Genomic DNA, 23,040 nt, shown 5'->3' on the forward strand with positions numbered 1-23,040 from the left:
CTATCTATCTATCTATCTATCTATTTATTTATTTATCTTTCTTTCTATCTATATACTTATTCATCTATTTATATATCTCCTCTTTCAATACCTATAATATCGAAAGAAAACGAATTGGATATTATCTTCGTTCTCTTTTTATGTAGCTTACATCACTAAAACTCTTTCTTTTTATGCCTTTTAGAGAAGCAAGATAGAGAAAGAGATATAGCAAGATAAAGAGATAGCGAGCGAGGAAGAGCAAAAGAGAGAGAAAAAGAAAGAAAGAAAGAAAGAGAGAATAAGAGATAGAGATATTTGACAAATCTCATCCTATTAAGGTACGATGCAAAGAAGAAATTTTTTTTCTTTTATAATATATACGAATATGTAAGCTCTATTTGGTCTCTGCTAAATTCGGTGATAACGAGAATGACAATGTTCGTTTTAATAACAGCAGGTGTTTTCTCTTACTACTCGTCTCTATCTCCTTACTAACGATATATTATGGATGTATCTTCTTTTCTCATGTTATTTTTACCTCACCACGAAAATATCGCGTAAGTACAAACGATAATATTTGTCGCAACATATGTGATATTTATACATTTTCTATTGACAAATATATAAAAGTAATTCTTTTTTGATATTTATTATATCTCTTTTTCTATCTCTCTCGCGTACACTATTACACTTTTCCCTTTTAGTTTCTTTCCCAATGATTCCATGTTCGAAGGTCCACGAGTCGATTACGACCCGTTATTGATATATTTGATACATGTATTGACCCTTACGCGAAAGTGGGTTGCATCGATTGAATATTTTAGGAGCATTTTTGTATCCTGTTTTTTTTATGTAACGTGACGAAACTACAAAGATCGTTAGTTAATTCTAATCGTATTTCATGGTAAGTAGAAGTGTAGACAGGTAAGAAACAACAAGGTTCTCGAGTGAAATTTATATTCATACTTAAAAGATAACATTAGTTATTTTGAATTAACTGACATGAATGATGTCATTTATTTACCTTTTTTTTTGTTATTAAGGATTGATATACTTGCTCGCCTTTAAAAATAACAAAAATCGATTGAGTATTAGAAAATTATTTCAGATTTATCTTATTTGTTTCTAACTTCTATTATTTATTCCTTGTTTATCGGTATCATGTAACATAATTTGTTATAGTAAAATTGTTAATGAAAGTTACATGTATGTAATTGTATTTAACGATCCTTTAGAAAATATTTAACTGAAAACTGAGATGCAAGATTCTTAGAATGAATATGTGCATCTTTATCTCGTCGTAAAAATCTTTTATTTGAATTGCAGTATTTATTATTAACATGGTGCAATAAGAACGTGATGTGAAAATTAGAAAAGTATAATTGTATGTACGATAGATTTATCTTACTGATTATGTATATCCATTTAAGCGCATAGTTTATTTTCATCTTATTTTTCATAAATTTTATCATCTCCGTTATGATTTATCTTATACGCAAGATAAAACAGTGTGTCATAATTCAGACGCGAAGTTGATTGATATGCGTTGAAAAAACAATGCAGGAGATAAAAAATTCTTCGTAAGTCGTGATTATATAATTTGATATACTCATAGTATTAGATATTTTAAGAGTTTCAAAGAGCTCCACTTCCACTTCCACTTCCATTTTATTACCCGCAGTTCAATCGAGAATCGCAACTCTGTCGGAAAAGGAGGAGGGACTTGGTGCGATTTGTGTTGATAATGGTTAATTTCTCTGAGGTAAATTTTCTACGTCCAATTTTATAAAACTATGATGAACCTTAAAGATAACGCGGCCCCGGCATGAATTAGCATTTTTTTTTAAACGATTGTGCCTGCCTACATTTAGCTTACGACAGTTGTCCATTTCATTGGACCACGCGCTCTGACGCAAGGATACACCGTCTGACGAATCATCAACGGTGGCGCGCAGTCGCCAGTAACTCTGTGTCTTCTTCGGAAATCTTTTTACTCCTATAAGAAATTTTGTACTTCTCCAATGGCAGATAAATTACGGTAGGATTTTTTTTTAGTTTTTTATTTTCTCGGTCATTTGCAAATAAGCAATCTACCTTTTAATCATCATTTTGAAGAGGTTATGTTTCGTACATTCAACCTTCGTATACGAGATGAGTTTAAGTTCGTCCATGCGTGATGAATCATGAACATTCGCGCGCTTCGAACGGAACGAAACTTTGTTCTATGTAGTACAATGAAGGAAGCGTCCGTTTTCACGTTCCCTGTCTCACCATTCGAATGATTATTCTAGTGATGATGTAGTACGCATTCTGACCAATCGGTCCGCGAAACTTTGACCGTATTATAATGTGTTATGAGAGAGGAACGATATAGGTTATGTAATCTACTGTATCAGTCATTCTGATATACGTAAGCTTATTTTACTATATTTTTTATATTTCTTATCGCTATCGTTTTAAACTTATAACAACTTTATTGTCGTTTTATTTATTCATAACGTGAACAATTCATTCAATTTTTCTATACTCTATTGCCTATTATGAAAGAACAAAAATATGTAATGCGAATGACCGAGAATGATAAAGTGATGAATAGAAAAATATATCGGAAAATGCCAACGATTTTCTCAAATGCTTCAGAGAAGGTCTTCTTCTGGGTATGGGAAATCCCCTGCTTGATATATCTGCAACAGTAGACAAAAATTTTCTGGAGAAGTATGACTTAAAAGCCAATAATGCTATTCTTGCGGATGAAAAACATAAACCTCTATACGATGAGTTAATAGAGCTATGCAATGCTGATTTTATCGCTGGTGGTTCTGTACAGAATACATTGAGAGTAACACAAGTAAATTTAGTTTAATATTCTTTTATATTCTGTAGAAAACAAGTATTATGGCAATTGTTTATAATAGTATTGTCTTATTGCTATAGTCAGCATCTATATATTTTAGTGGTTCTTGGAGAAGTCCAAAATTGCAACTTACATGGGTTGTGTAGGTAAAGACAAATATTCAAAAATACTAGAAGAGCGAGCTGTTACAAATGGTTTAAATGTTTGCTATCAATACACGGATAAGGAACCAACTGGAACTTGTGCCGTTCTTATCACCGGAAAGGAAAGATCTTTGTGCGCTAATTTAGCAGCAGCAAACTGTTTCTCAACTTCGCACATAGAAATACCAGAAAACAAGAAACTTATAGAAACTGCTGAATATATTTATATTTCTGTAAGTATATATACAATCATTTTCCATGTGCTTTGCAACTTTATATTTTTCTTTTTATTGATCATATCTAAGAAGAATTCGATTTTGATTTTGATATTACAGGGATTTTTCTTAACCGTTAATCCAGAAGTAATTCAAATAGTGGCTAAGCATGCATGTGAAAACAATAAAATGTTCATAATGAATCTCAGTGCACCATTTATATCCGAAATTTTTAAAAAACCATTAGGAGATGCTTTCCCTTATGTAGATATTTTGTTTGGTAACGAGACAGAAGCGGATGTGTTTGCTAAAACTCATGATTTTAAGACAACAGACAGAAAAGAGATAGCATTGAAGATATCTCGTATGGAAAAAGTAAATAAAAAGAGAAACCGGATTGTCATAATTACACAAGGTTCTGGACCAGTTCTTTTAGTTAAAGACAATGAAGTAAGAGAATTTTCTGTTACCAAAATCCCAGAAGAAAATGTAATTGATACTAATGGTGCTGGAGATGCATTCGTAGGAGGTAGATTATATCAGTTGTGGATATTTATTAATTTTTACAATGCAATTATTATTTTATATAATTTTAATTTATATGATATTTTCAGGTTTTCTTGCACAACTTATTCAAGGAAAAGATATAGAAATATGTATAAAGTGTGGCATTTGGGCTGCCACACAAATCGTACAAACATCTGGATGTACTTACAATGGCAAACCTGACTTTAAACTTTGATTGAATATAGATTTATTAGCAATTGTAAATCTTGTACTTAAATAAATACCTTAATAACTTTTTACTTTATATTTAATGTATTGTTAATATATTCCTACTTTATTAATATTACTATATTACATAAAATTTTGTTGCATTCATAAGTTATAATGTTTTACCTGTATTTGTAAATTTTGCTTGGCTTAAAAACGATGACTGAGAGATTATTTTATAATATATTTTAATTATTTTTATAATTAACATTTCTTAGTTTTATAATATACTATTTCTTTTAAATATATCAACATTTTATTTTGAACGATGAAACACGTTTTAAGACAACAATTGAATTGAACGAATAGTTGTTTATCATTTGAAAATTAAATTATAAGTCATAATAAAAAAAAATGCTTAATATCTACAATTAGCTATTATACTATACATAGGAACAAGTCTGGGGGGTTTAAAAAGAAGCAACGTTACTGATCGTTTTGATTTACATGATTGAAATATTTAAATCTTTTGGAGAGTTATATAATGCATGAATATAATTCTAACCTATACACGTCGTCGATCACGATAGTATTACATTAGAAAATAAATGGTTCCGATAGGCTTACTATGCTTAGGATAGGAATAAGCTATTTGACATCATAAAACAAAACATTGTTAAATGGGCCAATTAGGAAAGCCAATTTATGTTTCTAACAAACCTGCATAGATTCATAAGTTTTTCACTAGCCTCAAAGCATAATAATTGGCTCGTTTCTAGAATGAAATATAATCGACTACCACCAATCAGTGCATTCGGCATTGCCAATTTGCTGCTAATACCAACATCCCTCTTCTTATTAAAAATAAAATGTCGGTCGAGTGAAGGGTTACGGAGAGTATCGTGTATGAGGTTGAAAATTGGTTGTTAGTTAAATACCGGCGAATACACGTATAAAACGACGAATGAATCAACGTTTAAATCATTGAATCGCTAACAACGAATTTGGTCGACCCTCTACTTCTTTTTTTCTTATTCCTACGACAAATGATAATCTTGGTTTTGTTTGAAAATTTCCATTGGAGCACATAACTAAATATATTAATCAAAGTAAAAAATTCAGCGATATGGAAAAAGAATGACGCAATAAGAGGCAGGTGTAAGGTAAGTAAAAGCATTTGATAAAATCCCCTAGATATCCTCGACCGTAGAAAAATTGGTAAGCCTGGTATTGGGCGCGTTTTAGTTTTTTCCAGAACGCATATTATTTTTGTGTACGATGCCGTTCAGGAGTATTCGTAATTATTATTCGTACCCCCTCTTTTTTTCGATTCGTCTTCAGGTTGAGGAGTGGGAAGGGAAAGAGGATCTTGGGTAGTAGCACGCAATGCCGTGGGATATGCACGTGTAGAGTCAAGGAGTGCAAACAGGACTTTTAGACGATAGAGAGAGCGATCGGCGAATGAAGATCGGCTAAGAAGAGGTGATTGGTCGAGGCGAAGACGCGTGCCGCGCAAAGATATTCTCAAGTGAATGGACGCGTTTCATCGTCCGCAATTCAGAGTTGGGTTCGTTATTTGATTCGCTATTTGCTTCGTTCTACGTCGTTCGTCGTTCTGCCGCGCCGTAGGAGCGCGCAATGTGTGCGCAGTACGCTCTCACCGCGTGCGCGTAGTGTATCTAACCCCTGTCGATGACTGCCATCTTTGTCAAGTGGGTAACCTTTGTTGATTTGTGTGAAATGTGACGCCGTTGTCGCGAGATAATTGGTGATCGGTGATTAAGCGCGAAGCGCGTGTCGACGCAATTAAGTGTTTAACGATTGTGTTTTCTCTGGAGTATCGTCGTTATCCTGGATACATCATAAGTGGAATTATTTTAACCAGGTAAAGAAACAGCAACATCAATAGCAATAGCAACAGCAGTAGTTGGAGTAACAGAAGCGGTAGTAGCAGCGGTTGTACAAGCACCAGAAATGGGAGGAGGTGAAGGAGGAGAAAGACGAGGAATCGATGGTAGAGAAGGAGAAAGAGAGGAAGAGAAGATGAAAGATTGCTCGGAATATACACAGCTCTTCGTAGGAAGTGTTTGCTTCTCTCTCTTTGGAGATAGAAAAAGAAAGAGAGAGAGTGCGTGTGTATGTGTGCGGTATATGTGAGAGAAAGAGAGAGAGAGAGAGAGTAATATCATAAGAGAGAGTTTCCGTTTGTATTATAATCATAGTCTTCATCGTTTTCTTCATTTTTATTATCATCCAATTTTTATTTATATTCATTCACTAAGAAAATGACGACTATGCTTGCCCATGGAATTTCGAGTTTTACATGAGGTACTGAAAATATTGCATGAAAAAATAATGGCGTAATTCTTTGATAATTCGAGAACGCGCGAAAATGTGTGGAGGAAAAAAGATAGGTATAAAGAGAAAGGAAAGAACGAAAGAAGGAAGGAAGGAAGCAAGGAAGGAATGAAGGAAGAAACGAGCCGTGTCGTATCGTGCCGTACCATGCCATGCTACTCAAGATGGCTGCCCGACGGGCTTTTGAAACGTTGCTCGGCCGTCGCGTAACGCGATGCCTTTTTTCGAGCGGTGAGGGGACGAACATTGTGCGTTCGGTTACATCGTCATCCTTTGGCTACCTTTTAGCGATTTTGTTAGGAAACGAAAAGAAACGAATTATTAGTAAACGTAAGATCGACTGATTCATTAAGCGACGGAATTTTTGTTCGAAAATGGGCACGAGCCGTCGGTCGCCAGGAGGTGGTCGATCGTGCGCTCTTTCTCTCTCTCTCTCTCTCTCTCTCTCTCTCTCTCTCTTTCTCTCTCTCCGCCGCTAGGTTCATCGATTTTTCCATTCTCTACGCTGTATCCTGGCTGGCGAGTACGAAAGTGGACGAAATGGTGGCCTAGGATAGTCAATTCGTGCTAACGTTGTATCCGTTCGTCGTCGTCACGACGCGACGGGTGGCGGCAGCTGCTATCCCCGTTTCTCTCTCTCTCTCTCTCTCTCTCTCTCTCTCTCGTTCGCTCTCCCGCTCTCCCCATCTATCGCCCGCGATCTCGCTCGATCCATCGGTCGTCGTCGTCGTCGTCGTTGTCATCGTCATCGTCATCGGGTCGTTGTCGTCGTGTCATGTCGAGCAAGAAGACCCAACAAGTACTTACAGCTGGCTGCAGAGAGTGGTCTTTCTTCGCCCACGGCCCCGTCGTTGCGTCGCTCTTATTCTCTTTCTCGTTTTTCTTATAGTCGAAAAAAGAAACGAGTCGACGAGTAAGCAAACGGACAAGCGACGGACTCGATCGCTCCTACCACGACTCTGTTCTCGTTGTCTTTTTTCCTTTGGGCTAATAAGACAAGGAGAACGAGAAAGACTCTTTGCCTCTTTCCGTTTCTCTCTCTCTCTCTCTCTCTCTTGCTCGCTCGCTCGCTCGCTTGCTCACTCACTCACTCACTCACTCTCTCGCTCTCTCGTTCGGTCGTTCGTCGTTCGTTCGTTCGTTCGCTATCTTGCTATCTCCCTATCTCGTTATCTCTCTCTTACGCTCCAACAAGATCGCGAAAGTCCTACGTGTTTGTACGTATCGTACTACTGACGTACTCGCTTACATACGTTCAACATAGTAGCGACTGATCTCTTATTGTCCGTCTCGTTTTTTCTTTCGCAACTTCTTTCTTCCTCTCACTGTCCCGGTTTTTTCTTTACTTTAACCAATAGACATCTTCGATTTTGTGATACTCTAGTTGGTCCAATCGAATACGATAAGTATATACGATCTTCCTTTACTTTTCGACACGTCTGTTTTGCTTTTTTCAGATCGTTTCCAATCTCATGATACACGTCTAATATATCATCTTGTCATGTTAGTTTGGTTCATCCATTATTTCCAAACAAATTAGGCAATACGACGTAACCTCATAAGTGTTCTTTTCAATTCTCGTCTTTCTTCGTCGGTTTGAATTAACCGTACATTTTTAAAAGTATTCTTTAGGTTAAAAAACTTCTCCTAATCTTTCGTTATTGTTTTCATCGTAAAGTTACTAAAATTAACTTAATGACATATTGTTTGTTTTCTAATTTCACTTCATATTATTATTATTATTATTATTATTATTATTATTATTATTATTATTATTATTATTATTATTATTATTATTATTACTACTTTGTGATCTAAATTTAGCAAGCGATAAACGAATATTTTCAGTCAAACCAATGGGTGTTAGATAGACGAAGTATATTTTCTTCTAAACTGTTCGTCCTATGTTTGTGTTTATTCGCGATCTCTTAAATTCATAAAATTAAATTTAAATTTCGCGGTCCAGCGAAACGAGGTGGGAGTAATATAAATGCGCGGGTGTCAAATGTGACGTGGTATTTCGTTCAATTTCCGTTTTTTTTATCAGCTTCTAGTCGTTCCCACGGTGAAAAAAGACGATTGTTGAGATTGCTCGATGGTTAAAACAGGAGGTTTACTTGGGAGGGTCGTCATGTGCGTTTCGTCGCATCTCACTGTTTTTTTATCTTCGTTGATAGGAAGTAGCGCACAGTTCGTTGGTACCTGTTAAAAAAAAATATATACGAGATACGCAATTTGTTGAAATCTGTATCGGTAATTGGCTGATTAGCAAATTCGAGTCAAGGTCGTCAATTCATTTTCAAGTCTTAGTTACGACTTGTGTGAAGAAGCTTTGTTGAAATGTAGACTTAAAGTGGGAATTATATGCGAGATCTCTTTGTGAATACGTTCTCTGTAATTAATTGTTTATCTATATTTTTGGAGCAACTGCTTTTGACATAATCTGTGAGGCTTAATTATCTTTAAAGTGCAACATTTATGAAGTTTATTTTAATAGTTTAATGAAACTATCAAGAGATCATTTTTATTGTTAAGGTCAAGTAATTAGTTGATTACGAATTAAATTTAATTAATTTCCAGTTAATCCAGCTAATTCTTTAATTTGAAACAATATCAGGTAGTATTTCGTTTAACACGTTGACTGCCGCGGGCATTTCACGTGATTTGCCCGTGGCGCATATATGAATTTTTTATTATAGGATGCATATTTTACTGAAATTTTTTTTACAGCAGATAAAGGGAGTTGTACAATTGTGTTTAATGCATTATTTGTGATGAGGTCACCGGTGACTCCCGAAGTGCTGTAGACCATTTTTGTGATTATCAGTTGTTTCAAACTGTCCAAAAATGATAATAGATTATAATTTATAGAAATCTATAATTGATTATTCTGATCAAATGATTGCTTATAGTTCACCACTGCGAAAAACTAGAAAATGTTACAGGAAATTGGCAATAGAGCTTTAACTGATTACTTGTGTTGTAAATTAAATGATGTTATACAAACAAGTAACTCGAAAAATATTTTAATTCCCGATTGTAGGATGAAATTAGCGATCTATTTTGTGAAATGTTCTGATGATGAAAATTGCATTTATTATTATAAGCAATTACGTACAGAAAAAACGTCGTTACATATCATGCATATTTTCCTTCTAATTATAAAATTATTTTTGCATGTTCTGTATGTCATTATTTTCTTCAAACCCTTATAAAAACAATGGTATTATTTAAAAATTTATCAGTATCGATATTTACTTTAATTATGTATTTTTACTATTGGTCGTGTTGAGGTCACCGGTGACCTACGCGGCAGTCAACGTGTTAATAGAATTTGATTAAAAAAGAATATAAATTTACTATAAATTCGTTTATTATTTTAGAATATAATAAGTTGCTGAAGAATTGATGTTATATTTCCATCGATTATCATATTTGGAATGTTTTGTTATTCCATATTACATGGTGGAAGGATCTTAATACATCTGTTTTGTTCCGATAAAGAAAGAAAGAAAAAAGAGAGATATATGATCTTCTTTGAGCATACACAAATTTAATGTAAATTTATAACCACATGCTTTTATAAAATCATTTCTTATTTTGACTCGGAAACTTTTCTATCTCGCATGCGCGAACAAGGAACGCGGGTCAAATATATTGCGCCGTACTTAACTTGTAATTAATAAAAACTATTTGCGTCATTCGAAAGAATCATTCATTATTCATTATAAAATTTATTCATTAGCTTACAAACTTTTTTTTATGGTCAATATACCTAATTGTTCAGCTGTGTCGTTTAATACAGAATCGTAGTTTCAATTGATTTTTGACAAGCATAGAATCGATTCTAGCAAATGAGATAACGTTATTTTTATTTTTGCACATAAGAAGTACAATAGAGATATCTTCTGATATCACTTGTATTACGTATTGAATAACAAAAATTACATTTACTTATATTTTTCTCGTTTGCTTACGTGTCGTGATAATTCTAAAGTTTGTATCACGAGAAACTGTTCTTATTGCTACAATATACAGTGAGTTACGGTAGTATTTATATTCCCACTGTCAACTTATAACAACTATTTTCTTTTAATACAATATTTCAAAATTCCTGTGTACCACAAAAACATATTTTAAGAATATTAAATTTTTAGATTGATATAAATTGGATTGCAAAAGAACATTTTATTATAAAAGAAGTAAAATTTGACATAACTGATAAGAAAATTGCTCTTACAAATTATGCCAAATCATTTCAAGAGTATTATAAGATGCAAGGGAGGATCAATCTAATACTAATAAAAAAAAAACTATATTTTTTTTTATTACATCTTACGTACAATAAATACAAATATTCTTGTGATATCAATTTTTTATCATTTAAGTAAAATTTTATTTCTCGACAAATAAAATGTTCTTCTGCAATCAAATTGATACTAATTTGAAGGCTTAATAATCCAAAAATAGGTTTCTGTTTATAAGAATTTGGTGCTTTATATTACAAGTAAATATCACTTATTTCAAATTTACAGTGAGGAGCGGTTACGAATATTTCTGTGGTTCACTGTATGTACATTAAAAGAAGAATGAATACGAACTTGCTGTAAAAATATTCGAAAACAAGTTCGTTTTCTTAGAGAATGATATATAGAGGCCGATGAAGTATTCACATGGCAAGAAAACAGCGTAGTAGTTAGCTTGAATCATGAATACGAGTGGGAAAGAGATAGAGTGAGGCTGAGAAGAGTAGAATCAATTTAAAGACGCGATTTTACTACCTCTTTCTCTATGCCATCCAACTCTACACAGCTCGAATCTTTCCTTCCTATTTCTCTTACCAACTTCTGTTTCGTCTCTTCCATTGCCGGTAAAACTCTCTTGAAGAATATTTATTATCGTACATACGCGTGCGAAAGCAAGGGTGGAGGGGGGGGATATGTTGACGGTCCTGACCTAGGTCAACTCGTATTGCAGTTGCATTTCGTTTCCCTGTGATTTGCCGTAAGCGTTTAGGTTGTTTAGGGTCTTCTAATCGAGGGGACAAATTTTTAAAATTACATTATTAAAGTGTAACTTCATTACTTAATTATATCAGGACGTTTTAGGGTAGATGTAATGTTTTAGTCGTACCGCTATACTATGCGCTATACTATATCAGATAAGATAACAATTCTTCTGTTTCCTTCGTTGCCTAAAAACGTCATGTATTGTGGGCAATGCCTAGGAATTACTAACAATGCCTGCATTTCCCATTTTTCCGGTAACATATGTATTAGCTGTTCGCTGAACATAATTTGAGAAACGTTGGTTTAAACCTTTTATTTCATTCTCATTATGTCGTCTCTTTTCTATTAATTCTTTTCTCAATAATTTTGGATAAATTTGCTTGGTATTTACTAGTTTATAATTTTGTTGTTTATTTTCAAATCTCATTGTTTTAAATAGGATATTATAAAAATTGATAGTTAAGAAAGTTTTGTAAGTATGTTCGAAGTTTAAATCTTGATAAAATGAATATATACGTTTGTAAAATTCGTTGATACGAGGTATTAACCGTTTGACAATGAGTGCTAGAGTATCGGACTGTGTTGCGCAATTGATGGTGCGCTTGTACTATTGACATGCATTGAAACGAGCGCTATCGCATCACTTTTATATTTTTCGAAACGAATTGAAACAAACGATATCGCGTTGCTTTTTACTTTTCGAGAACATTTTTAAAGGTCCTTGACATTCAACCGATTGATTGATCGATTTTGCATTTGGACGATTACGTAGTATACAAGTTGAGAGTATTGATTTGGCGGGACAATTTAAATATTCTTAATTTTAAACTTCAATATCATTAATTCAGTCAAATTATGCAGTAAGCTACTAAACTTCAATGACCTAAAATTTTGTATAAATTTAATTTGAAGATTTTAATTAAAGATACGATGGCTTTATTTTTATTGGATGTATTTTAACTTTTGTCGTTTCGCAATGTTTTTAAACAGCTTATTTATTAAAGAGAAGTATTATTAAATATCATTTAAAATTTTTGATCATTTTTTTGGATCGACCAAAAGTTGAACAACTATGATTTGCTAGTTTTCATAACTTTATAGCTAAGCTTTGTAATTTGATTTTTGAATCGCAAAATTATGAGACTCCCATTATGTTTAACTAATTGCTTGTCATTTTGAAGATTTTTGCATTATTAATTGACACAATAATTTTCTAATAACATTTAATGTATAAAGATTAAATGTTAATATTTTTTTTTTTTCTAAGAAAAAAAGGAAGATCAAATAACAGATAAAAACTTTCAAACTTGTTTATTTGATATTATATAATGACGTTGATAAATTAGATTGACTATCGTAAGCGTAAGAAAAGGCGAAAAAAATTAAGAAATATGAGAAAGATCGTGAAACGTCTCATGGAAAGATCTTCGAGTTGGTGGGTGGCTTTTGGTATATCGTAGTTACTCGTAGGATTACGATAATGCATTCATGTTTAACGATCGAGTTTTTGTGACTCGAAGTTATGGATCAGAACGTATTCCTCCTCCTATTGAAAGCTCTAATATTTGTTCACACGTAGTTGGGACATTGTTTCTAATGGTTGGTTATGATACAACGATAATAAGTTAAAAGAAGAATTGAACCGTTCATAGACTAAAGCGAATAATATTCCACTTATAGAATATTTTTAAATTTTATTATATAACTAAGCAATTGTTCAATACTTACCTTTTTATATCTAAAATAAATTTCCTTAATTAATTAGATTGAAAATCACCAAATAAGAACAATTTTTTTATGGCCATTCAATAATAAATAATACAACATGTATATTATTTAATCAATTTTGTTTACCTTTTTATTTTCGAAATTAATCGATTTGACATATGAGTTGCTCAATTAGATTATTGAGCTTGGTCGTTCTTCTTTGTTAAAAAAAAAAACCTGTTTTTTCGATCATGGTTCAATCTTACAATCTTACAATCAAACAGCTTTCAAATTTTTTTGGACAATTATATTTAGAAACAAAACAAACGTTTTAATAAGAGCTAGGTAATATTTATGGAAATAATATTGTAAATACTATTTTAAGTAGTAGATTTTTCACAATTGAAATACAATAGTATTTCAAATAAGAAATCAACTTTCAATAAATAAAATATTTTATCTTTGAATTTTAAGTAGATATATTTTTACTGAAGATAAATTGAGTATATGATTAACAATGCAAAACAAGAAAACGTAAGAATTTGCAATATTTGCATGTATATTTCATTAAATATTTCAACCTTAAACATAAATATTTTCAGTATATTTCAAATAAAACACCATTTGAGAGAAATATTATTTTAAACAATTTTTACAATAAATAAACAATTTTTTTACTTTTTACGATTTAAAATTGTATTTTACTCAGCTCTGATTTCAATGAACTACCATGAACATATCTGATACGACCAGCTCGAGACTTAAGCACCAGAGGCACTAACTTATTCGCACCAGGAACGCTAACATTGTACAAAAGGTAATATTATTAAAGAATGCCAGATAATAGAAGCGTTGGTGGCGCGAGTAATAACCCCTAAAGCTCTATTGCAAAGAAGCGTTGTTTTTAACATTTTTCATTTATGGTTTATCTATTTGAATTTTTGTATCAGGCTCCGTATTGTTTTAATAAAAGTAAAAAATAAAAACAACGCACACTGATCAGGCGCATAAAATTAAATTGGTCTAGAAGCGCCACGTACTCTTAAATCAGCTCTGATATTTACTTTTGAACAAATTAAAAAAAAATTTCTATTTTACAATTTACAGTTACATTATTGAGTAAATTTAAGATTTGGGGATAAAAATGAAGTAAGTGAGTGTGAGCCGATATACAAGGTGTTAAACGAACTATTCAATATTTATAAAGCGCATAGAAAACACTATGGTCGCTTACGTTACAAGACGAGACAAAATTTAGGGTATTCAAAAATAAAGTACTTGAAAAAATCATCATAACGTAGAAATGCGCCAATTATACTGTAGTCCGGATATCATTAACGTCATACAATTGCGTTGATTAAGATGGGCAAGTTACGTGGTGCGTATAGATAAAGATCGAATCGTGTATAAAATACTAAGCAGTAAACCTAATGGGAAAAGACCATTGAGTAGACCAAGACGTAGGTGGGAAGATAATATTAGAATAAATCTCAACGAAATTGGGTACAAGAGTCGCAAAAAGATCTGACGCAGAGTAAGGAACAATTGCGGTATTTAGTATTTGCAACAATGAGCTTACGAGTTTATAACGCCAGTTAATAATAATAATAATAATAATAATAATAACATAACACACTATACTAACTGTAAGTAAAAAAAAGTCTTAGTAATCATAAGTCGAAAAGACAACCATTTCTGAAATATACAAATTTTTGTATGTGAGTATTATAATTGACTTACTACTAGCTTTTAGATTTACAGAAGGTGTTCCACGTGCCCTCCTTCTATTTCTATAAACGCTTAATATCTTCTTACAAAATCGCAAACTTTCTCAAAAAATTCCACATCTCTGTTAACACGTTCACGCCGGGGCGAAAATCTGCGTTTTTCCGCCTGAGGCGGGAGTGTCTTACCGCGTTACGCTTCGTGGGGCGGGGCAATATCGTTGCTAGTTTGAACACGCTTATTGCGGAATTCCAATTTTAAAATTTCGAGAACAAATTATCGATCATCAAAAAAAAAATCCGTCAAGAAAGTACACATTTTCTACAATCATACAAAGGGGCTGCCAGGAATACAAGAAAACGATGTAAAGAATGTTACAAACAATTATCAAAAATACAAAATAGATTATATGCCGCGAAAAAAAGTAAAAAAGTAACGACATATTTTACGCGTTGTAAGGGCCAGCCCACAATATACTTAGAATGTTTTAAAAAGTTGCATAAATATAAATAAATAATTGTTATCAATTTAAAATATAAAATGTTAATGTTTATAATATTCAATTATTATATTTAATGTTGAGAAAAAATAAAATCAACTTATTTTTTTAATGACTAATTTTCTGAAAACGGAATAGTCAAGTGTGACCCATCGGTGGGTCACCCCGGCGTGAACGTGTTAAACGATGAAACAAACATTGCAGATCTGATTTCGTAATTCTTCTAGGTCATTTATCAACGAATAATATACTTTGCTATTCAAATATTCTAGAAAGAAAGGAATCCTATGGGTTGAAATCGGGGGATCGAGTGGGCTATGCAACTGGTCCACCATGTCTAATCTATCTTTGACTGAATACAGTGTTTAAGTGCTCTTAGAAGCCAACAAGTAAACCATGATACTAATATTAAAAAATGTTAATATGTTAGAAACGCTTGATTTTTCAACCTATGGTTATTAAGAATTTTAATTAGTATAGTATGTTCTATATACTGTATAAATATTGAATGGTTTTTTCCGAACATCCTGTATTTGGTATATGTAATATAAGGTGCGTATGCGAGATCAAACTATTGAGGTCTCGCATTTGCCTATAGGTCGGTTCGTGTTGTGCAATATGGTTACTTGTAATACATTAGCTCGCGATTAGAAATAATTTTCACCGTTCTTTGATTCTCTATATATTACTTTATTCCACGTATTCGTTTTCTTCTATGATGGAGGGAAGGGAGAATGATATCTAACTCATAAGAGAAAGTCGGAGAAAACTGAGAGATCGTTTTACGACGTAATAGTTTCGTGATCGTATTCTTTTCTCTAGATAGATGGCAACCTTTAAAATCCTTTCCTTCGTCCTCGAACCGATACTTTAACCTTTTGAAGGTTAGGTTAGATGATGATGCTTTTCGTCAAGCTTTGGAATCACGAATATTTCACCGATCGATTGTTAATCGATATAATAGTAGGTATTGGTACGTAGAATCGCCGAGTGAAAGCTAGAGGATAAAGGCTAACGCGTCAAAGGACGTGGGAAAGAAAGACATGATCAAAGTTCGATACAATGTTGCTATTTATTTCTGATAAAGTTCTATCAATAAGTATCGTTTTTATATATTACGCAACTACATTTTACATATTGCTTGAATCACTTTTGCATATTTTTAACTCTCTTTTTTTTGAAAGAAATTCAATTTTTCAAATCTATAAATAATATTGCGAATAAAAGATTAGAATAAACTAATAACAATTGAGTTTTTGTATAACAATAAGTTATGCAAATACTTATCTTTATTTGGTAAAAAATTATCAACTTATAGAACAACTTTTACATTATACGATCATTAAGCCTACTAAGCCATTCTTTCTATTTTAGACTTACAAATTTAATCAAATTGTAAATAATATAAATTTTATTACTTATTATCGAATAACTAATGATCCAACAGAAATAAAGCCACTTTTTGTCTTAAGTTAAAATCTTGAAACTTTCTTTTTTAAATCTTTCAAATCATTAAGGGTTGGTGTGCTTTCTACATAACTTGGTCCAATTGCGCATAGGAGCCATAACAAACTTTTCATTAATTTATGTGAATTTTACTGAATCTACACTTTTATTTGAAAATTTTATAAAAATAAAACATATTAGAGATTAACGATACCGTCTGTTAATTCTAACAAGATTCCTTTCACGTATGAATTTCTCAAATAATTTCGATAGTCGATCTTTTTTAATGACCCGCTATAAATTCTAGATCTTATCTAGATAAAGTGGCAATGCGCAGGAGAATCGATCGTTGAACCAACGTGGCAATCCGTGAGACTTTCGCCCGGATACTTTTCGTATCCGTAACATGGCCGCGTCTTTTAAAATAATAGTTTCGTTGATTGATTGACTACATGTTATGCTCAATCTGACTTTTAACGATTAATATGTCAATTCGATTTTTAGACGAACACGAATACTTAAATATTTTTCCTTTTTTTCTTTCAGGAAATATCTCAGAGAAAGCAAGAAAAAAGAAAAAGAAAAGGTGGAAGAGAGAAATAGAAATTAGGAAAGCGACAAGTGATATTGGACTTTGCCGTTGGAAGGATGTGAAGAATGTCGCGAGTTCGGGACCAAACATCGCCGAGCCTCGATATATAATATATCGGGCTCGGAGACAGTCCTCTCCCTCTCCGGTAGCCTTGCTTCCGGTGATTCTCCGAGATGGATGAGAGCGAGTCAGCCGAAACATGGTCGGTCTGGTTTCTGGACGCAATACGAAAGATCCGTAGCCAGAAACAAAGGCCGAGCGTCGAACGTATATGTCATGCGATAAGACAGCATCATAATTTTCACGAGGAAGAGATCGGGGAACACCTCGAGGTCGCCGTCAAACGAGGTGATGTTCTTAAAATCTTCAACAAGGGCCAATCATCTTATAAAGATCCCGGTGGTTTGCAATCTAAGCCATTGAAAGTTGGAAAAGGGACTGACCTAAGTAAGGTCTTAGGCAAGGCTGTGAGAGAGCTTGGTGAAAGAGATGGCTCAAGTCTGAAGAACATCGAAAAGTATATCAGACAGAGTCACACAGTAGAAGAGGAAGCTGAAGGCGATCTCAGGACAGCTCTGAGAGTCTCCGCAAAAAGGGCAGTCGAAAGAGGATTCGTTCTTCAAGATGGTAGACTGTTCAGGCAACCCGACAGGCCTCCGTATCACAAGAAATCTGGTGGTACCGATGGAGCTGCCCATCACAGCCAGTCTCAGGAAGCTCCTGCACCCAAGGTCAGTAATATTACTCCTCGTACTTCACTGATGCAGTGCGGTTTTTGTGACCTTGAACTCGACAACTTGATAAGGGAAACTAGAAGTTCCTATGCTTTTTATCCCTTCTCTTATCTCGAAAACGCGTACACTTGATATCCCAAGGAAAGTAGCTAGAATTTCAATTTCTATCCAAATCTTCAGCTCCACCCAGAATCACGAATACATTTGTTTGTAATGCTTGCTGAAAAATAGATCGAGAACGATCCAGTAATCTTAAATGCGCTTCGTTCACATTTATAATCGTCAATGGCAATAAAGATGTCGATGATCACATGGTTAGTTTGCTAAATATTCTTTTAAATTAAAATATTCGTAGTATAGGTAGAATGCTACGCTTACAAGATCAGCAAGGTTCTATCTTTATTAAAGTACTACGACTCATTAGACTATGCATATTTTATATATGATATTTTTAAAGGCTGTTTAGATTTTTCGCAGACATTTTTTTCTTTGGATATTAATATCTATTTAATCTTTCTAATTAGCGGCACAATGTATAGCAATTAATTGTGATCACGTGTTTTGTAAGAAAAGTGTACATATTAGCCTAGTTTATCGTAAAGAACAAACTAACGTTTAGTTAGCACTTTTATCTTATTATTAACATTATTCACAAATTCAGGTTTTTTTCGACGATTCTATAGAAAGAGGTTTTCCTTTTTTTCTTTAAGCTACAACGCAGTAATAACCGATAAATAAAGAAAGAAATATTTTCCATTTACTGCTAAGCTAAACAACGTTATTCTTTTTTTCAAAATTGTGGTAAAAAAAATACTCCAAGGACAAATTATAGTAGAGTAAACGCGATTTTTCGCTCAAAATTCCGTTAAAATTATCTCTTTGTTGAAATTGTTTCTTATTTTTTATGTCACTGACTCGGATGACTCACAAAAGAATAGTTGAAAATTTTAATCGCACGTAGTATGCATAAAAAGATACGATGTAAAACCTTTCTAGGAAATGATCAGCAAGATGATGAAGTTTCTCGAATGACATATCGTCGCACTGTGGAAAAAAATGCATTTTAAATCAAGTTTATTGAAATAATAAACGCTAATACTGGCGTAAAAATGGAATGAAATCGTACAGCGAAAGGGTAACAGGTCGATACATTTTTCGCGGTTGGCGTACCAATACTACTCCCACCCTGTCTCTTTTTTTTTCTTTCTGATTGTGAGTGGTCATAAATTCTGTAACAAACTCTTCGGCATTTGCGTCAGTTAGTAGTTGGTTTCCTGTCTTTTTTAGATGCATGCATTGTATTATTGTGTTTCGTTTATAGAACTCCTTAATAATCCATATCAATTAAGGAAAATTAAATTTTCCTGCAATTGTAAAGTAATACAGATCTTATGTAAATAAAAAAAAGAACAGAATAAGAAAAAAAATTATATGTCTATACGTCAACAAAAATATTCGAGCTCTATTCAATTATAGGATCACAATATAAAATGTGACGAAGAATAAAATAAATAAATAATAGTCGATTCGCAAAGGTCGTAGTGAGTGGGATGAAGTTTCCTTTAGTTTTTGGTTTTTAGAATGTCGAAATTATTCGTATATTGCTCGTGGAAAGAGAGGACATAACATGACCCCCTAACAAATGAACGAACGGACGAATACAAAGAAGAAACTAAAACAGCAAAGATGGCCGAACACGGTTAGCGCGGGGTATCACGCGCAATGTCTTTTCGTACGAATCAAGCAAGAAAATATTACGCGCTTGTTACCAGTCCTTTCTTTGCGCGGTTGGTCAAGTCACGCCGTATGCCCACGCCTCAAGAAGTCTCTTGGCTGAGGGAAGGAAGAATGTATGGAGCGTAGTATAGTATGAGAGGTGGAAGGGTATGGAAGAGAAAGAGAAGAGGCGTAAGGCCATAGAATCCTTTCATCTCTTTCTCTTTTGAACGAAACTGTTTGTTCGGGGAAAGAGGGAGAGAGAGATGAAGAAAGCTATGGGAGAGGCAAAGAGGGAAGCGACGATGCGCTATCTCGACCGACTTCCGGCGAGTCGTTTGTATATCGCTTCTCTTATTGATCCTTTGCGCGCATGGAATCACTCGACGTAACACATACATACATCCCCCCTCCTTCGTATTCTTCTCACCTGCTCGCGTGGCCCGTTGCGGCGTTCGTGTTTTACGTGCTGTCCGCTGTCGGAGAACGCGGAGTAATCTCGAAAACGGTGTACGCAGACGCGAGACTGCCAATCGCGGTTCTCCTACCTACCTATATAGCTTTTTCCTTTCGCCGTTATGCGTCGCCACGTTGCACGTGCTCTCCCTTTCCCGCGCATTTTTCAATATAACTTTATTCATAAAAATGCTTACACATTTCTTTTTTTTTCCTTTTTGGATATAATTGTCGTCTTTTGCAATAATGTAAATTACGATACGGCGTAGTTCGTATCACGTAGATCGACATACTTTTCTCTTCCAGTTTTTTTCCTCCTTTCCTTGTCTCTTTCTCTTAAACGTAATGTACTCGCGTATGGCAAAAAAAATTCTTGCAGATGGAATGCGAATTTAACTCGTTCGTTAGCAAAAGAAAATTAAAATTTCGATCTAAGTACTTATAGTAAAATATATAACATAGAAAGGGACGTAATCCGATCGACCAGTCGAACGGTACAACGACGGTTTTTGATTCTCCGTAGGCATCTATAGGAGCAACAGGTCGTTGGACCGAAAGATGGAACACGTCACATGCACTCTCTTTCCGACTGTTACGCATCTATTTATTCCATTGAAATGCAAAGTTGTGAAACTTTGTGAAACAGCATAAAATCATGAACTATTACGTTCTCAACGTTATGGATTTTTTAACGTATTTAAATGATATAATATAATATTTATTGTAAAAATTTTTCGCCTTTTACACTTATATACTTACGTATAGAGGAAATCATCCAATTTCCTTGCAAATTTTATAGTTTTGTTTACACATAATTTTAAGATAACAGTATAAATTGGCTGCAGTATATTTTTATTTAATTTTTGTTAAATATCGTGTTCTTTTTTTCTATTCAATTTTACAACAAATAAATGTGATGACGTTACGTATAATTCTCGCGGTATATACAGGGTGTACCCGAATTGGTGGTACAATCGCGACGATACGTCCTATAGTGTATTGGTAACTATAACAAAAAGGAATAATGAGCAAATGTTATGATATTGGCTATGTTTACAAACATAAACTCGTGCAAGTATCGTCTACAGCGAAATCCATGGAGTGGAAACATAATTGAGTGCATGCGTTCGTTGCGAACTTTCAAAGTCGTTTTTCTCGGTAACAGTGCCCCGTGTGTGGACAAATTTTATTCTTCATTTTTTACTTATTTTCTCATGTAGAATCATAATCTTCGAGGTTGTACCACTAATTCGGGTACACCCTGTATATAACGAGATTCTCGAGAGATCGTTGACCTCAAATGTCACGAGTTCATGATTACTTCCCTCGTAGTGATATTTTCACGCGACTGGAAAAATCATGATTATCACCTTGATTGTTCCCAAGATCTCTCATAGATCATCGTGCGATTATGTAATAACGATAAGATTAAGCGTAAGAAGTGCGTACGTTAGCTTGTACGTCGACCTTTCGCGTTTCATTATTAATAAAAAGCATTAGCCAGCTGTATGAATCGCGTGTAACTATGTGCATTCGCCAGTTTGTAATGTATCGTATTGCATGCTTAATATCTTTTCGAGCTCGGTATCGATCGAATTGCATGATACTAGTTATGTATTTAAGAAATACTACGAGTATTTACAGTTACTTCTTGTCGTATTTGTACCTATTATGATGTATAAATATATTAGGTGTAGCAATTAACTCAATATCTTTTTATAACACAAATTTAGTATTTATTTATAAAGTAATACGTCTGTTATTTTTTTAAATAGTTTTTATATTTTCGATGACTTTGGTCCATCTTTCAAGCAACTGCCGAATTCATTGATGAACAAATGATGGCGATTTTAATAATCAAGGCACCAAATTAATTGTTATATCAAATATACATATAGTGCGCGCTTGTATGTTTTAGCTAAGTTCAGGGAGTAATTTACAAATAAATTTGTATTGCAGTTGGTATTCTCTTCTAATTAATTTATTTATTTAGTTTGAAAATTCAAATATTGAATATTATCTTACAATCAAATAGAACTCATCGCGTACGCGTATTTTAATGTGTTCGTAGCAGAGCCGAGCGTGAAATGCAATATGCGTGACACGTATCACGCCATATGGCCTTTTAGTTTTTACCGAAGTAGGATAATCTAACCGTTGCTTGACTAACATATTCGCAATTTCTTTGAAATATCTTTGTAAAATAGTATAAAGTGGAAAGGGTATCGTTTTCGCTTTACGATCCTTGTTAAATTAGACAAAATCAAGTAAAACAAAGGTATTAATTTTCGTTACGCAAGCTAAGAAGTCTAAGCAGTTATAAGAGAAGTCACTATTCAGATATGGGTGAGAAGGAAATTAATTTGTTGTGCGGGGTTTTCCTTGTCATTTATTCTAGATAAAAGGATATAGAAAAAAGTAGTGTAATGATACGAATAAAATTTGATTTTATCATTTTTGATAATTATTAACAGTTCTCTCCACATTTTTGTTTTGCTTTTTTATTATATTTTCTGTTTTCACGCTTATTGAAATTTGAAATTTGCTCTAAATTAATTCCACGCTTTAGTTATACCTTGAGAATGAGGGGCTTATACCTTTAATAAGATGCACCCTCGTTGTGTCGAACGTGCAAAGGATATGGCGGTGTTGGCGCAAACAGTGGTAGCGAAGGTCATAGTACTGCGATGAGAGTTACGTTTCATGATCCAAACTCGTTTGCTCTGATACTCTACACAAATATTTGTACTTGTTTTCCAACCAAATAAACAAATTTACGAAGCCAACGTGAAGTTTATACGTAAACATTCCTTCACAATAAAAAATATCAGCTGTAATGATAACTTTCCATGACATTGTAGTTGTGATATGCAACTGCTTGATTATGATA

The 23,040-nt window shown here is 33.6% G+C and overlaps 2 protein-coding genes and 1 long non-coding RNA gene across 6 annotated transcripts in view; all 3 read left to right on the plus strand.

Annotated features, from left to right (window-relative positions):
* The first annotated feature begins 43 nt into the window (after positions 1–43).
* Positions 44–628, plus strand: LOC122516581. Its single transcript, XR_006303610.1, has 2 exons — positions 44–320; positions 437–628. It is a non-coding gene; the product is annotated as an uncharacterized LOC122516581 (long non-coding RNA).
* A 1,029-nt stretch (positions 629–1,657) lies between these two features.
* Positions 1,658–4,005, plus strand: LOC122516578 (adenosine kinase 1). Its single transcript, XM_043634509.1, has 6 exons — positions 1,658–1,744; positions 1,854–2,020; positions 2,623–2,830; positions 2,937–3,212; positions 3,315–3,723; positions 3,809–4,005. The coding sequence occupies exons 2-6, from the start codon at positions 2,004–2,006 to the stop codon at positions 3,934–3,936; spliced, it is 1,038 nt and encodes a 345-aa protein (XP_043490444.1). The 5' UTR covers positions 1,658–1,744; positions 1,854–2,003; the 3' UTR covers positions 3,937–4,005.
* Positions 4,006–4,665: 660 nt separating this feature from the next.
* The window catches only part of LOC122516485 (histone acetyltransferase KAT6B), a 28,492-nt gene continuing 10,117 nt past the window's right edge, over positions 4,666–23,040 (plus strand). The window contains exons 1-4 of one of the 4 annotated variants that reach the window (XM_043634343.1): positions 4,679–5,071; positions 5,250–5,793; positions 13,692–13,799; positions 17,199–17,975. In XM_043634343.1, the coding sequence (XP_043490278.1) occupies positions 17,418–17,975 (558 nt within the window). In that variant the 5' untranslated portion in view covers positions 4,679–5,071; positions 5,250–5,793; positions 13,692–13,799; positions 17,199–17,417. Of the gene's footprint in view, positions 5,072–5,249; positions 5,794–13,691; positions 13,800–17,198; positions 17,976–23,040 lie in introns of all 4 variants that reach the window. The other 3 variants (XM_043634333.1, XM_043634361.1, XM_043634352.1) reach the window with 3 other exon arrangements.

The sequence above is a fragment of the Polistes fuscatus genome, unplaced genomic scaffold (assembly GCF_010416935.1).
Source record: "Polistes fuscatus isolate 324 unplaced genomic scaffold, CU_Pfus_HIC Scaffold1, whole genome shotgun sequence".
In the NCBI taxonomy this organism is placed as follows: domain Eukaryota; kingdom Metazoa; phylum Arthropoda; class Insecta; order Hymenoptera; family Vespidae; genus Polistes; species Polistes fuscatus.

Excerpts from the sequence above, each read along its gene's own strand:
- LOC122516578 (XM_043634509.1), top strand. Across the intron at positions 2,831-2,936 it reads ATACATTGAGAGTAACACAA|TGGTTCTTGGAGAAGTCCAA; the intron begins GTAAATTTAGTT and ends TATATATTTTAG. Across the intron at positions 3,213-3,314 it reads CTGAATATATTTATATTTCT|GGATTTTTCTTAACCGTTAA; the intron begins GTAAGTATATAT and ends TTGATATTACAG.